This window comes from Triticum aestivum, chromosome 3A (assembly GCF_018294505.1).
Source record: "Triticum aestivum cultivar Chinese Spring chromosome 3A, IWGSC CS RefSeq v2.1, whole genome shotgun sequence".
Taxonomy (NCBI): Eukaryota; Viridiplantae; Streptophyta; class Magnoliopsida; order Poales; family Poaceae; genus Triticum; species Triticum aestivum.
Genome location: NC_057800.1, coordinates 721,728,845 through 721,743,451, shown reverse-complemented (window position 1 = coordinate 721,743,451; position 14,607 = coordinate 721,728,845). Strand labels below are relative to the sequence as shown.

Genomic DNA, 14,607 nt, shown 5'->3' with positions numbered 1-14,607 from the left:
ACCGGACGTTGGACGGTCACTTCTTCATACGACGTATACATGGTGGATACACCTAAAGAAACTAACGACGATGACAATGAAGATCCGGTCGAGGATAAACCTCCTGAGACACAGCCTAGACGCCGGCGTCAGCGGCGCCGCTCTATGTCACGTCGTGCAAAAGACAGCAATGCCGACACCGGAGAACACAACACCCCAAACGATGTCGGAGACAACGAAGACCCTGTTAAGGCAACGTCCGAACAGGATGAACGGGAAGATGGACACGATATCCTTGATGAACAGGCCATACATGAAGACTCGGAGGGCAGTAATTATCTTCCGCTCTCCGAGGATGAGGAGAGCCTCGGCGACGAAGATTTCATCATGCCTGAGGAACCTCTCGAGTAGGAGCAGTTTAAACGCCATCTATTGGCCACTACAAGGAGCCTGAAAAAGAAGCAGTAGCAGCTCCAAGCTCACCAAGACCTGCTCAACGATAGATGGACAGACATCCTAATAGCCGAAGAATACAGCCTCAAGTGCACAACCAAGGGTTACCCGAAGCGCAGATTGCTACCTCAGTTCGACGAGTAGGCGCCGGAACCTATACCACGCGGTCGGGACAATGCGATTAACCGACCACCATGTGGTCAGGATAAAGCGACAGCTCAAGCCAAACAGCAGCCCGCCTCAACCCAAAGAAAAAACAGAGATAAAACATCTCGGGATCATACCTACGACCCTCGGCAAGACCTGGACAGTAGAGCAGAACATACTAGATCGATCTACGGATCGTGAGGACATGCCTCGACGCGCAACGGCGGCTACCTATTCGGACGTGACAAGTCTAGTCACGACCGGGCCGAAAACCGCAGACGGACTCCATAGAAGCTACATCGCGACGTGGCCCGATATAGAGGCGCCGCACACCCACTCTGCTTCACTGACGAAGTAATGGAGCATGAATTCCCGGAAGGGTTTAGACCCGTGAATATCGAATCATACGACGGAACAACAGATCCCATGGTGTGGATTGTGGATTTCCTTATCCATATCCACATGGCCCGCAGAGACGACCTTCATGCCATCAAATACCTCCCATTAAAACTCAAAGGACCAGCTCAGCACTGGTTAAGCACTCTGCCTGAAAACTCAATTGGCAGCTGGGAAGAGTTGGAAGATGCCTTCCGCGATAACTTTCAAGGTACATATGTTCGGCCACCGGATGCCGATGACCAAAGTCACATTGTCCAGCAGCCCGGAGAGTCCGTCAGAAAGCTCTGGACTAGGTTTTTAGTTAAAAAGAACCAAATTGTTGACTGTCCGGACACGGAAGCCCTCGCGGCTTTCAAACACAGCGTCCGGGACGAGTGGCTTGCCCGCCACCTCGGTCAGGAAAAACCAAAGTTTATGTCAGCCCTTACCGCTCTGATGACCCTCTTTTGCATGGGAGAAGACAGCTCGCTCGCCCGTAGAAGGAATAGCGCCAGCGATCCGGGCACCTCCGAAGTGCGGGACGGTAATGGAAAGCCATGACGCAATAAAAAACATCGCAATAGTAATAAGGGCACATAGGACACAACGGTCAACGCCGGATTCAACGGCCCCAAACCAGGCCAACGGAAAAAGCCATTTACGGAAAACAAAGACGGACCATCCAATTTAGACAAAATATCGAATAGGCCATGCCAGATCCATGGCCACCCCAATAAACCAGCTAATCACACCAGCATAAGTTGTTGGGTCTTCAAACAGGCCGACAAGTTAAATGCCGAACACAAAGGGAAGAGGCCGCCCGGCGATAGCGACGACGAACAGGATCACCAACCGAGCAACGGGGCTTAGAAGCAGTTTCCCCCCGACGCAAAAATAGTAAACATGGTATACATGACACACACCCCTAGAGGTGAGCGCACGGAACTCTCCCTCCGTACAGGAGATCATACTACAGCTACCTAAGCCGAACAAAGCAGCGACCTTGTCACGCCGCATACCATATCGGCCATCATGCCGCCGGTCTCCATTCAACATGACCGATCAATGTCCATATTGGACTAGCAATTCGGCTTCCGCCGTTCGCCTAATATGCCTTCTAAGTGGGTACCGCGCATACACAATTATGCACTTGAAATACCCTGGGCATCAGTGGAAGCACAATGAGCGTGGGCCTGCAAACCCCTATAACCCTACTTTTCTAACTGCCCTTTTCCTTTTTCCCTCTATAGGTAGCTCAAGGGCTGGTCACCCCGAGGACTCTACCAGAGTTCGGGTTCGTACAATCACCCAAGGGCTATTACTGTCAAGGAATCCCTTAACCGAGGACAGGCGGCGTAGACGTGCGACAGGAGGTCCAAAATAACTTTTTGTAGACCGCGCTCTCTATTCCGAGCCTGTAAAGTGCCTTTTTCCTCAGCCTTCGACCCATGGCATATCAAATAGCCAAAGTCGCGGCTTTGTTATCTATATAATAATTGGCATAGCACTCAGCTCCCAGTAAAAGTAACCGATGTCCAGTATTGACTTTTTCCTAATCGATCCGAATTTGTGCTCCTATGGTTATTTTACACACACACCTCGGCATAACCCGCCAGGGGCTTGGTATGGGAACAAATGAGTTGCCGGCAAGTCCGAACAGCTTTATAGCGCACTTCGGCGTCGTGAGTTTGGCCTTATATGCATCAGCTCCGAATCATGTCTTGGGTCAATAGTTGGGTTGCCCGGCTCCTGTGCTTGCTACCCTACGTTCCGCTCTATCGGCTAGGTTAGTAAAGGAAAACTAATGCGATTGTGCTTCTGGTTTATCTGGTCAAGCACCTCAGTAGAGAAAGCCAAAAACTGACTGTCATGATGCGGCGAGAACTGGTCAACCACTCGATGACTTATCGGAATCTTTAGCGATTCTCTCCATGTCATACGAAGGATCTTTTTCATATCATTTTTTGCAACGCATCTTATTAAAAATAAGCCGCTTATATACAACGGGCTATATCGTAGACCCACCATAAAACTCCTATGGCTAAGTGAAAGTGTTAATGCCCTATAGTCTGATTGCCTGGTTCGCCGCATTGTCACCTCCTTCATTGACCAAGACGTTGGGCCAAGAGTGATCAAATGCTTTTACGAACAACCCCGTACTTCCTACGAGGGGGCTGAAGCCGACGACTATAAAACTTTCAGATTATATAAAATCGGCCGCACAGGAGGAACAAAAGATTACGAGCAAAACATAAAAATAGATTAAATATAAAATTATCTTTTACAATTCCCATACACCTCACTCGAATATTATGTCTTTTGAGCATTGACCCTGTATCAAGCGGGCAGCCTCTAAGACGTCCTCAAAATAATGCTTCGGTGTGTGATGGTCCTTGCCCTTGGGTGGACTCTTCACTACAACATCGATGGCCTTCATCTTCCCCCAGTATGTCTTGACACGGGCAAATGCCATCCGTGCACCCTCAATGCACGCCGACCGCTTAACAGTGTCGATATGTGGCACCGCATCAACAAGCCTCCGCACCAAGCCGAAGTAGCTATTCAGAATAGGCTCAGTCGGCCACGCCGGATTATGACGTTCTTCATGGCAGCGCCGAATATCCTATGAAGCTCCGCCCGTTGGGACATCTGTTGATTCAGCAACAGAGGGCATTTTGATGCACTAAACTACGACCAGAAAAGCTTCTCCGTTGCATATCCCTCTTGGGCCTGGTAAAACTGCGCAGCATCGGAAGAACTCTTTGGCTGGTCCAAAAACATGTCTGGAGAGCTCCAGACTTGGTTAAGCTGAGCATAATTTGGATCACCTAACTTAATCTGTAATAAAAAGGGCTTATCAGCCGCAATCTCCCCGGCTTGCCGGATCTCCTCATGGGCCGCTCTAGATTTGGACCGCGCTTCTTTCACCTCTTGCAAGGCCTTGTCAAGATCATCCATTTTGGCTTTATTCGCCTTCTCAAGGAATTCACAACGGCTAGTAGCATTCTTTAGTTCGAGCGCCAAGGTTGGAAAAAGCGGTAGGCGTAAGCGAGGCAGTTCGCCTTCGCCTAGTGCCTAGGCGGTGCTTAAGAGCCCTAGGCATAGCCTAGGCAATTTTTTTTACTATTAGGTTGTATATGTGGTTATTATATGTGTACTTTATTAATTTAGGGCATATAAGAATGTTAACTACCAGCTACTACAATTGAAATATGGCTCTTTTGGCATATCAGTGCAATATGGCATGATTTCTCGATTAGGTAGACAATTTCTTACTTGCTCTGCCTAGACTTCTGCTTATGCCCTAGGCGAGGCGTTTGGCCATTGCCTAGCGCCTAGGCGTGCCTAAGCGCCTCCTAAGCACTGCCTTTTGCAACAGAGAGCGCCATCACGGATATTTTCCCCGCGTCTTGGTGTCGAGCAGCTCGTTCGGCCTTTAACTCGGCCGATGCCTTTTCGGCCCCCGCATTACTAAACCGGGCCTACTCCTTAGCTTGGGCCAGCTCCGCCCGAAGAATCTCAATGGCGGCGGCACCATCTGCAGCCATATATATCCCAGTATGCAATTTTCAGCGTCACGCTTATATTGCAGACACGTATGTATAAGGACTGCTCCGAATACATACCTTGCGACTCGTCAAGATGCCTATTGATTAATGCAATGTCATCCCCTGCCACATCAAGCTTCCGCTGCAGCTTGACAATATTCGTAGTCCGGGTAGTCGTCAGGGGAGAAACAGCTTGTGTTCCAATTAATAAGGTTAGTCCCCGGGCCTTTCTTTTGATCCTCTGATTGCCTCCCTCGGGAAGCCAATCAGAGTCTCAGGGGCTACTATCTATACACAGGTGTATTTCGTGAATAGAACACAATTGAACGTATTACAGTACAAACCTCGAAACCTCTTAGTAGGCCCACAAAAGCCACATTCAATCTGTGCTTCGCGGACAGGACCTTTTCAACCACCGTGCCCATCAAGGTACGATGTTCCTCTGAGACGGACGCCTGCTGCAGCATGTTAGTCAGTATATCCGGCGACTCTAGATCTCCGAAGGCTGCTGTAGGAGTGCGGCCACCCTTTGAAGGGATCCGTTTATTCGTATCCGGCTGTAGACCGGATTGTTCGGGGACTTCATTACTGGTCCCCGGACCCTGGGCCACCGAAGTATCACCTTCGGGTAACATCTTCATCGTCCCTCGCACCGCCTGTTGGTCGGGGGAGACCCTCCGTGACGACACCTCGAAGTCGTCCGCCCTATGGGGCAGAGAGGCCGGTGGAGGCGTCTCGCTTTCCATCATCTATGGGAGAAGGTCCCCCGAGGAAGAGGATTATTGAAGAAGACTGTGTGCCGAACTGCAAAAAATATATATTATAGGCATCACAAGAAAAAGAACGGGACAAGTCTAAAACATCCTTGTTTACTTACAATTTTGCCTGAGGCTTGTCCTCATCATGAGACTGCGCGTCGACGTCCTCCAAGTCTGAGCCGCCCGACAGAGGCATCTTGCCTCACTTAGAAGCCTTTTCCTCCCAATCTTCGGAGGCGGCCCTTTTCTTTCCATGGGGAGAAGAGGCGTTGACCTCCCCCTCATTTTTGTCTTCGGACGATGGGATCTTGATTCCTCCGGACACAATCTCTGATGCACCTTCGGGATGCAGGCCATCTTTGGTCCTCTCCGCCTTGCCCCCCTTTGCAGGCATCTGGTGTGGAACCAGGGCCAGCATCCTTGTTAAAACATGATTCACTGGGCCTTCGGGCAGGGGGGGCGAACACATGATTAGTTCCGCTTTCTTTATCCAGCCCTGGAAGAAGATAGTTTGCTCAGTACCATATTACAGTATGCGTAACTACAAAGTGTTCGGAAGACAAGTGCTTACCGAGGTATCCAGACGGTGGCAGTCAAGGCCAGCGTCCTCAGTAGTGTCCGCCCAATGTTTTCGCTTCCCGAAAAACAGCTTCCACATCCCTTCGTGCGTAGTGCCGAAGAAGTGTTGGAGGGTTCGTGGTCCTTCTGGATTAAGCTCCCACATGCGGCGAGACCTGCGCTGGCATGGCAGGATTCGGCGAACTAGCATCACTTGAATCACATTGACAAGATCGATGTCTCTCTCAAGGAGGGTTCGAATGCGGCTCTGTAGAGTTTGCACTTCGTCAGCTGATCCCCAGTCCAGCCCCTTGTTAATCCATGATGGAAGCTGTGGCGGAGGGCCGGAACGGAACGCAGGTATAGCTGCCCACTTGGTGCTACGGGGTTCCGTGACATAAAACCACTCTCGCTACCATTGGTTGGAGGTTTCGGTGAAAGAGCCTTTTGGCTAGAGAGTGTTGGTAAGCTTGCTCACTACATCACCACCGCACTCCGCCTGTTCCCCGTCGACCACCTTCGGCTTCACACTAAAAGTCTTGAGCCATAAGCCGAAGTGTGGGGGGATTCGGAGGAAGGCCTCGCATGTAATGATAAACACCGAGACGTGGAGGAAAGAGTTTGGAGATAGATCATGAAAATGTAGTCCGTAATAAAACATTAGCCCCCGGACGAAGGGGTGAAGAGCGAACCCTAGCCCTCAGTGGAAGTGGGAGATGAATACGACCCTCTCGCCAGATCTGGGGTCGGAATAACCTGTCCTTAAGCAGGAAGCCTATGGTGGATCTCCGCGGCCAAGTATCTGACCGCCCGAAGCTTCGCAATATCCTCCTCTATAACGGAGGAAGCCACCCATCGGCCTTGAGGGCTGGGTCCTGACATGATGGGGAGGCTTGAAGCAATGAAGTCGGACCTTGGGTGCTAGAACTCGAGGTTGGGAAGGCTGAGGAGAGGTTTGGCATAAAAAAGACGGCCCTTGGTTCCTTTATAAAGGCAGCGGGTATTGAACGCCTCCTCCTAAGCCTGAGAACATGCATATTCCTAAGGAATCTTTTCCGCGGGACGCTTGGGTTACCCACGCTCGTATTGATGACAATCCCGCGATAAGGGGAGACAATCTCTGCTTCGACAGGACATGCCAACAAAAACCACGCCCCAAAACATGGAACGGCGGGACAGGAAACGGTTCGAAATAATAACTGGGCAAGCGTAATGTCAACATTACTAAAGTGGTCAGCAGATTGGATTCGTGAAATGTTATACTCTTACGGCTGTGTGTTGCAGATCCGGACACGTTTGTTTCGTCCGAAGACTATCTTGGAGTTCGGAAGGAGGAACCCGCCTTGCAATGCCGAAGACAGATCTATGTGTCGGATACCTTATTATTGAAGCCAGGTTCAGGGGCTACTGAGGGAGTCCTGGACTAAGTGGTCCTCGGGCGTCCGGCCTGTTAGCCATGGGCCGGACTGATGGGCTGTGAAGATATGAAGACCGAAGACTGCACCCGTGTCTGGATGGGACTCTCCTTGGCGTGGAAGGCAAGCTTGGCGATCAAATATATAGATTCCTTTCTTTGTAACCGACCCTGTGTAACCCTAGATCCTCTCGGTGTCTATATAAACCGGAGGACTTAGTCTTGAGAGAGAGATATATTCATTACCATAACCATACAAGCTAGACCTCTAGGGTTTAGCCATTACGATCTCGTGGTAGATCAGCTCTTGTAATACTCATATTCATCAAGATCAATCAAGCAGGGCGTATGGTATTACCTCCATAGAGAGGGCCCGAACCTGGGTAAAAACATTGTGTCCCCTGTCTTCTGTTACCATCGACCTTAGACACACAGTTCGGGACCCCCTACCCGAGATCCGCCGGTTTTGACACCGACAGCGGCTGCTCCTCCTCATCGCTGGAGGAGATGACGATCTCCTCCTTCTCGAGGGATTTGGCCGCTGTGGAGGTCGAGGGCCTCGGAGAGCAATGGCGGGGTGCCAAGATTCGGAGCCACTGTCGCTTGCCTGCCGGGAGAACCACGACTTCGGTGTGGTGTGGAGACGGTGGTCTGGATGGTGCCGGAGCGGAGACGGCCGAAAAGTGGTGCGGTGCGGTGTGGACGATGTCAGAGTTCTGCATAAATAGGTGCGAGCATGCGAAGGGACGGCAAGCCGGCTTCAACGTGGTGCATCTGCTAGAGTAGGCTTCTCGATCGCCATGTCGGCATTGAAGTGACATCGCCCGCTCGTCCAGTCACGTCGCTCTGACCTGCATCCATGCCATGAAGTCTCGTCCGCTCTGCAATGACACTTACCGGCATGAATGCCCGACAACCTCTTCGTGCTGAGAATGTTTTTCAAGGGAGAGGGTTTTTGGTAGGACCGGGATGTTGGACACTTACGTGGCAATGGCCAGGACGCCTACAAAGCCGCCACTAGTTTGAGTCCGATTTACTGAAAAACCGACGTCCGGACCAATTCGCGGAGCGATGTGGTACAACGCGGGATGACAAACTACGTTTCGATCGCTCGGTCCGGACTCCGCGTTGAAGGTGCCCTAAGGAGTACGAGGTGTAGTAATACACATTATTTTTTTCTCTGAAAATCCATAAGATGCTACAAGGTGTCGTTACAGGCTACTCCAGATAGATAGATATGAGATAGGATTTGTGGCATGCAGTTGTCGGAGCACCGAGCACCTCATGTGTGCTTTTTCTTCCGAATTTACAACTTTCACATCTTTTCAAACAAAATTTTGAATTAAGTTTCGTTTTCAGATTCATGCTGTTAGTTTTTCCTTTACGGGGACGTGTAAAAATATTTTAACCATTTTTAAGAACTTCGTTAAGTTCTAACCATTGAAAGCTAGACCAGCAAACGGCAAAATCGCAAGATCCAGAGACTAGGAACGTTGAAATCTAAACATAAGGACAAAAATCATAAGTTTAGAAACTGTGAACATCAAAATCGTAAGTTTTAGAAACTAAAACTACAACCTTGATGTGCACCCAGGCGAGATCCAACGACTTTACGGACCGCCAGACAATCGGACGGTCGGGCAGGTGCATGCTCCCGCATCTACGTGCCTCTGACCCTGAGAATTATTCGTAGAAAGTCTTGCGTGCAAGTAGATGAGATGGGTGCAGATGCCTAATCGAGGCCAGCTGGTACTTCCTCTCTGAACAGGGACAGAGGAAGGCAGATGGTGCTCTCGTCAACAGGTGGCTGCGTCGTCGCCGTCGGATGTACAGTTCCATGTCATTCTCGTACCACATGGCCCGCGCGGCTGGACTCTCGATCAAAGTCCATGTCAACTGCATCGGCACGTATCCACCGTTCAACTCAACCCCGTCGCTGGCCTGCCTAAGAAACTTCTCCCAGCCGCTGTTCAAACTCCGTCGACGCCGGCCGGTCGACTATATCAAATGCACGAAGGTCCACTCCCTACACATGGTATGTTCCTTTGGTCAGTCTGGGTTTGTAGTTGTACAGCGAACGAAATACTACTCTTCGTCCAATCAAACGAACGGATGGACGATGCCTCTGCACGATGATCTGCCAACGATACTTGTTTTGTTTGCAGCAACAGCTCTGCACGTTACTCAATCATTGTGCGAGAAGTAGAGTAAATAAACGTTAGTTCTGCCGCCCTGGCCTTGGTCAACGCAGGGGCATAGCGCATGAACATAGTTAGTTCCATATGTGGCGTGCCGCCAGCTGCCTGCACGCGGCACGCCGCGCCGTGCCGGCCGGCGCCCAGGCCACACCACGGCTAGCCTGGCACTATATTTCGAGACAACGAACCATATATATACAACCAAAAAACAAGGTATTTTCATCGGAGTATTCGACGGTTAAATGGACTTTAACTTGTCCACAAACAAAACGAAACAAATATACAAAACACATTGTGTAGTCTGTGCTGTCCAACAAGAGTCCAACAAAACGGTTGCGATCCATCCAGCGCCCTCTCACGTACGCAACGTGCGCCGGCCGCGGCCGCCGGTCCTCCCCTCGGCTAGCATGCAGCAGCTCGTCGGCGACTGATCGGCGACGCACATATCTAACCAACCAGCCAGCTACGGGCCGGCCGCGGGCAGCCGGAGGGCGCGGGAGTGCAGCTTCCTCAGGGTGTCCCCGAACCGGCCCAGGTCGAGGCTCACGTTCTGGCCGCCGAGGTACACGCGCGCGGTGAGGTCCCACCCGCGCTCGCGCGTCGCCGCCTCCGGGTCGCGCAGCACCACGTCGTCGGCCGGATACTTGCGCACCAGCGAGCTCTCGTTCGCCGCCGCGTCGTACTGCTCGTAGTGCATCTCCATCATGGCCGTCGCCTTCTCGTAGCACCCGCGAGCCACGTGCGGCACGCCCAGCGGCGCAATCTGCAGGAGCGCGGCGCGGCGCGGGCGGAGGAACAGCAGCTTGGTCAGGTCCGCGCCGTGCACGCCCACCAGCACGTCGCACGCGCTCACCGCCGCGTACTCCGACGACAGCGGCGCCCCGTTCGCCGTCTCCAGGATGGACACGTCGAACCCCACCGACTCCGCCAGCCGCGCCACCGCCGCCTCGTTCTCGATCACCCGCGTGCCCTTGCGCGAGTACAGCCCCAGCCTCGGCCGCCGCCTTGGTTGCTGCTGCTGCTGCTGCTGATTGGCCTCCGGCGGCGTGCTGTCGTCCTTGTACGCGCCGGCGAGGAAGTCGTGGAAGTTGACGAGGGTCCGGTTGTCCTTGGTCCGGGCCGGCTCGACGGCGAGGATGCCGTGGAAGCGCGTCCCGACGATCGCGCCGGGGAAGCAGTGCGTGCGCTTGTCGTGTAGGAGGTCGATCACGTGGTGGTCCGATAGGCCCGACACGAGCTCCCGGAACGTGCCGGCCCACCACGGGTTGTATGCGAGCACCGCGAGGACCACGCGGCGGCGGAGGTGCTGCACCGTGAGCCACGCCGGCAGGAACCCGTCGTTGAACGCGTGGAACAGGTTGCCCGTGTACCCGCCCGCCGTCATCACCAGCGCCGGCGCGTCGTGCCGCACGTCGCACCGGTGCCCGTCCTGGGCCTCGTCCGGCCGGGCCGCGCGGAGCCGCACCTCCTGGATGTTGGCCATCAGGTGCTTCTCCCACTTGCGCGTGTAGGGCTGCACCCGCTCCTCCTTCTCCCCCACGGTGGCGTTGGCGCTGGCGGTGCCGTTGGGCGGCGGGAAGAGCAGGAACGAGAGCGACGCGGCGTCCGTGCGCACGTCGCCGGCCATGAAGCACACGTCGGTGTTGAAGTCGGAGCGGTCGCAGCAGATGCCATGGCCGCCCATCGACGCGCACGGGGAGTTCACCTGGTTGTCGAGGACCAGCGCGTCGCCCTCATTGCCTCCTCGGCCACCGTCGACGCTCCGTCCTTGTACTGCCGCCGCTCTACCGGACGACGGCTGCCGCGGCCCCAAGAAGTCGACGGGCACGGTGGGCGACAGAAACCGCGGCGCGTAGACGAGCGCGCACGTGACGACGGTGAGGACGAAGAAGAAGTGGACGAACCTGGGCCACCTGCCAGCCACCTTCTTGCCGCCGCCGCTCCCGTCCTCGACGTCCAAGGCGCCGCCGGCGCCGAGGCCCTTGGCCGCGTCGGGGAGCTTCGAGGCCATGCCGGCGTTCGGTTGGAGAAATGGAAACGGGATGGGTGCAGCTTCGCGCGGTCGCCCTTGTCGCGTGCCCGGTTTGATCAGGTCGCGCGGCTTATGTAGGCCGGCGAGAGTCGGGTCGCACACGCCGGCGCGGCGCATTGATGTGCGTGCGGGAATTCCTCCTGTCAGGTGACCCACCGTTTGTCCCGCCCGCCCGCTCGCCCGCGTCAGTTTCTCCCACAGAGAAGAAGTCCCCAGCCTCGGCCTGGATTCGGCACCTGCACCTATCTTCCATCTCGTCTTCAGAGACCAGTTTCCGCTGCGTCACACGCTCCACCCAGTCCCCTACACGTACACCACACATCTCGTTGTACTATATACCTTTTAGATATGTATTATTTTGCGAAAAATATCTTTTGGATATTCAGATAAACAATTCTACGTCTACTACCAGTGGGATACAATGGCATTAGTTCTCCCAAAAGATATTCTTTTTATAAAAGGCAATTAATTAAACTTGTGCATATCTAAAAAGGATATGGAGTAGTATAGAGCAAGATTGGAAGCTTGCTAACTATGGAGTATGGAGGGATAGCCGGCCGGGCGGCGGTTGAGTGTGAACGTATGCATACGATGGTCAAATCCATTTCCTATGTGCTCTCCATGCACATTTAGCATTTTTAGCAGTTTCTGCATTCGTATTGATTTTCCAGGCTGGGGTGGTAAGTGAGTGCCAAACTAAGCTGTCCAATTGGGGAGTTTTAGTATGACAGAACAGGCTATAACAAGCAGCCATTGACAACCAGCTGGTTTTGCGCCTTCTTCCTCGAATAGTATGTGATTGGAAATTGATTGAGGAAAAAATGGTGAAACGGGCAACATTAATTTGGTGCTCGGAGTTGGACTATCCCTCACACACACATTTCTGGGGCTTTTTTTTTTGGTTACTAGTGTATTTCCAGGGATTTATAATGATTATCCCTACTAAAAAGCAAAACGCCGCTTATTCCTAGAATCATTTTTGGTTTCTAGTGTATTGGGCTAGTTTATTCCCTTATTTTTTTTCTTAGTTTTCCCTATATCCTAGTGCATTTCCCCCCAATACCCAGTACACTAACCCTACCTAGTGGATTGGGGGTTGCGGTTTGACGGGGACTTGGGGGTTGTGATAAGGTAGGGATTTCCCCACCAATCCCCATAAAACCTCTAGTACTAAACAGGGCTTTAGTAGGGCGGCTTTCTTGGGCCTCGATGGACAATACGAATCGTGAAAAGAAAGAAAGAGAAAAGGAATATGAGGCGGTGGGAGAAGGGGTCGACTAAGACCCCTCCCCCTCCTCTCCGGCAAGGGTTAGGTATTTGAGAGTACTAGACCTGTGGGTTGTGGTAGGCTGGGACAACTAGGGCGAGTCGACGGGCTGTGCGAATGACTGTGGAGAGGGTTATGCCAACGCGGTGCGGAAGTAAAAGCATAATTGCCGAAGATGCGGTAGAATTAAGACGGGGCGTGACACAAACAATGATTTGCTAGGATGCAGCGGGCAATTGCAATGGAGTCGGTGGACGCACAATCCATTCTAATTCTTAAAATTGTTTACTAGGTTCTGGCATGCATGGCCTTTGAAACATGACTTTGACTTTTGATGTATGTTAGTTTATGAAATCCAACAAAAAGCATATCATCGCGAGTACATTTGTAGCAAATTCATGAATAACAAATAATTTTAGGAATCTGATTCAATAACTTTTAATGGGGGTATTAGAATTCAAAATTTCAGAAAAATAAAGTTGCTAGTAAAAAAATATAGAAGTTTGACTCCATCCTTGTCTGAAATCACAACTTTCCGAAATCCAGAAGAGTAGCAGAAAATTACCAATGGTGCCCGTTTACAAAAAAAAAACCCCATTTCCACAGCATAAAAAAATGAATTATTTTGTAAACACACATACACATCTATAACATTTATGTGCAAAATTTCATAACATCTTACTTTCACGTATGATGTACAAAAAAGAAGACAAATATGTACTTTTAAATGGGCCCCTTTTTGTTGTTGGGCCGGACTTTTATGTACAGTTTAAAAATTACATTTTTTCTAAACCCAAATTCCTTGGATCCGTAGTGGATACACAAGTTTCCAGATTTTTTTTTGACTTTTTTACTTCTAAATATGGTTTTTAATTATTTTTTTGCTAAATGTCCTCCGTGGTGCTCCGACACCATAACTTCGCACTCGTAGAGTAGCATGCAATTCAGACAAATGGCATGCAAACGCAAGATAGCTCTGGAATAGGCTGGGTATATCAAAAATTATTTCATTGGCGTGCAATGTGGACCGGTCCGGATTAGTGGTTTTCGAACACGTATTGTTTCAGGCAGCGACACCGTCAGGTCTCTGTCCAAGACCTGACGTGAAGCATATCAGCACCGTTGGATGCTGTTGTAAAAGGTTGATGGAAGCGTTGAACCCTTTGTTCGGGCCGCGGTCTATATATATATGCTGTATGCCGTGGCTTACAAGTACCGATCGAGAGAGATCGATCGTGATTGTTACAGGAGGTTGAAGAGATAAAATAGAAGAAGAGATAGAAAGAGATACAAGTTAAACAGCTTTCCTATCTCTACACAATATCTTCTAACACTCCCCCTCAATCTAAACCTTAGGAACTTGCGCAAGGTTAAGATTGTACTTGTACTCATCCAACCTCCTCATAGTGAGAGGTTTTGTGAAGCCATCAGCAAGTTGATCCCCAGTAGGTATAAACCGAATATCAAGTAGCTTTCGAGCTACTCTCTCTTTGACAAAGTGGAAATCAACTTCAATATGTTTGGTGCGTGCATGAAAAACATGATTAGCTGAAAGATAAGTTGCTCCAATATTATCACACCATAATCTAGCAGCTTGTGGAGCCTTGATTCCAAGTTCATAGAGCAATGTCTGTATCCACATTACTTCTGTTGTAGCATTTGCCAAAGCTTTATACTCAGCCTCTGTACTTGACCTTGAGACAGTAGCCTGTTTTCTTGCACTCCATGATATGAGATTAGTTCCCAGAAACACAGCAAAACCACCTGTAGACCTTCTATCATCAGCACACCCTGCCCAGTCTGCATCAGAATAAGCAGTAACAAGCAGAGATGGAGACTTGGTAATCTGAAGTCCAAGTCCTCCATAAAACTTAA

General features: G+C 51.1%; 1 protein-coding gene across 1 annotated transcript; it reads right to left on the bottom strand.

The window, feature by feature from the left end:
- Positions 1–9,605: 9,605 nt before the first annotated feature.
- Positions 9,606–11,597, bottom strand: LOC123063489 (xylan glycosyltransferase MUCI21). The gene has a single exon (XM_044487287.1). It carries the CDS (start codon positions 11,580–11,582, stop codon positions 9,897–9,899), a length of 1,686 nt encoding a protein of 561 aa, XP_044343222.1. The 5' UTR covers positions 11,583–11,597; the 3' UTR covers positions 9,606–9,896.
- Between the last annotated feature and the right edge of the window lie 3,010 nt (positions 11,598–14,607).

What these genes read in the sequence shown, in the direction of transcription:
- LOC123063489 (XM_044487287.1), bottom strand. Translation starts at nt 11,582, where the DNA reads ATGCGCCGCGCCGGCGTGTGCGACCCGACTCTCGCCGGCCTACATAAG.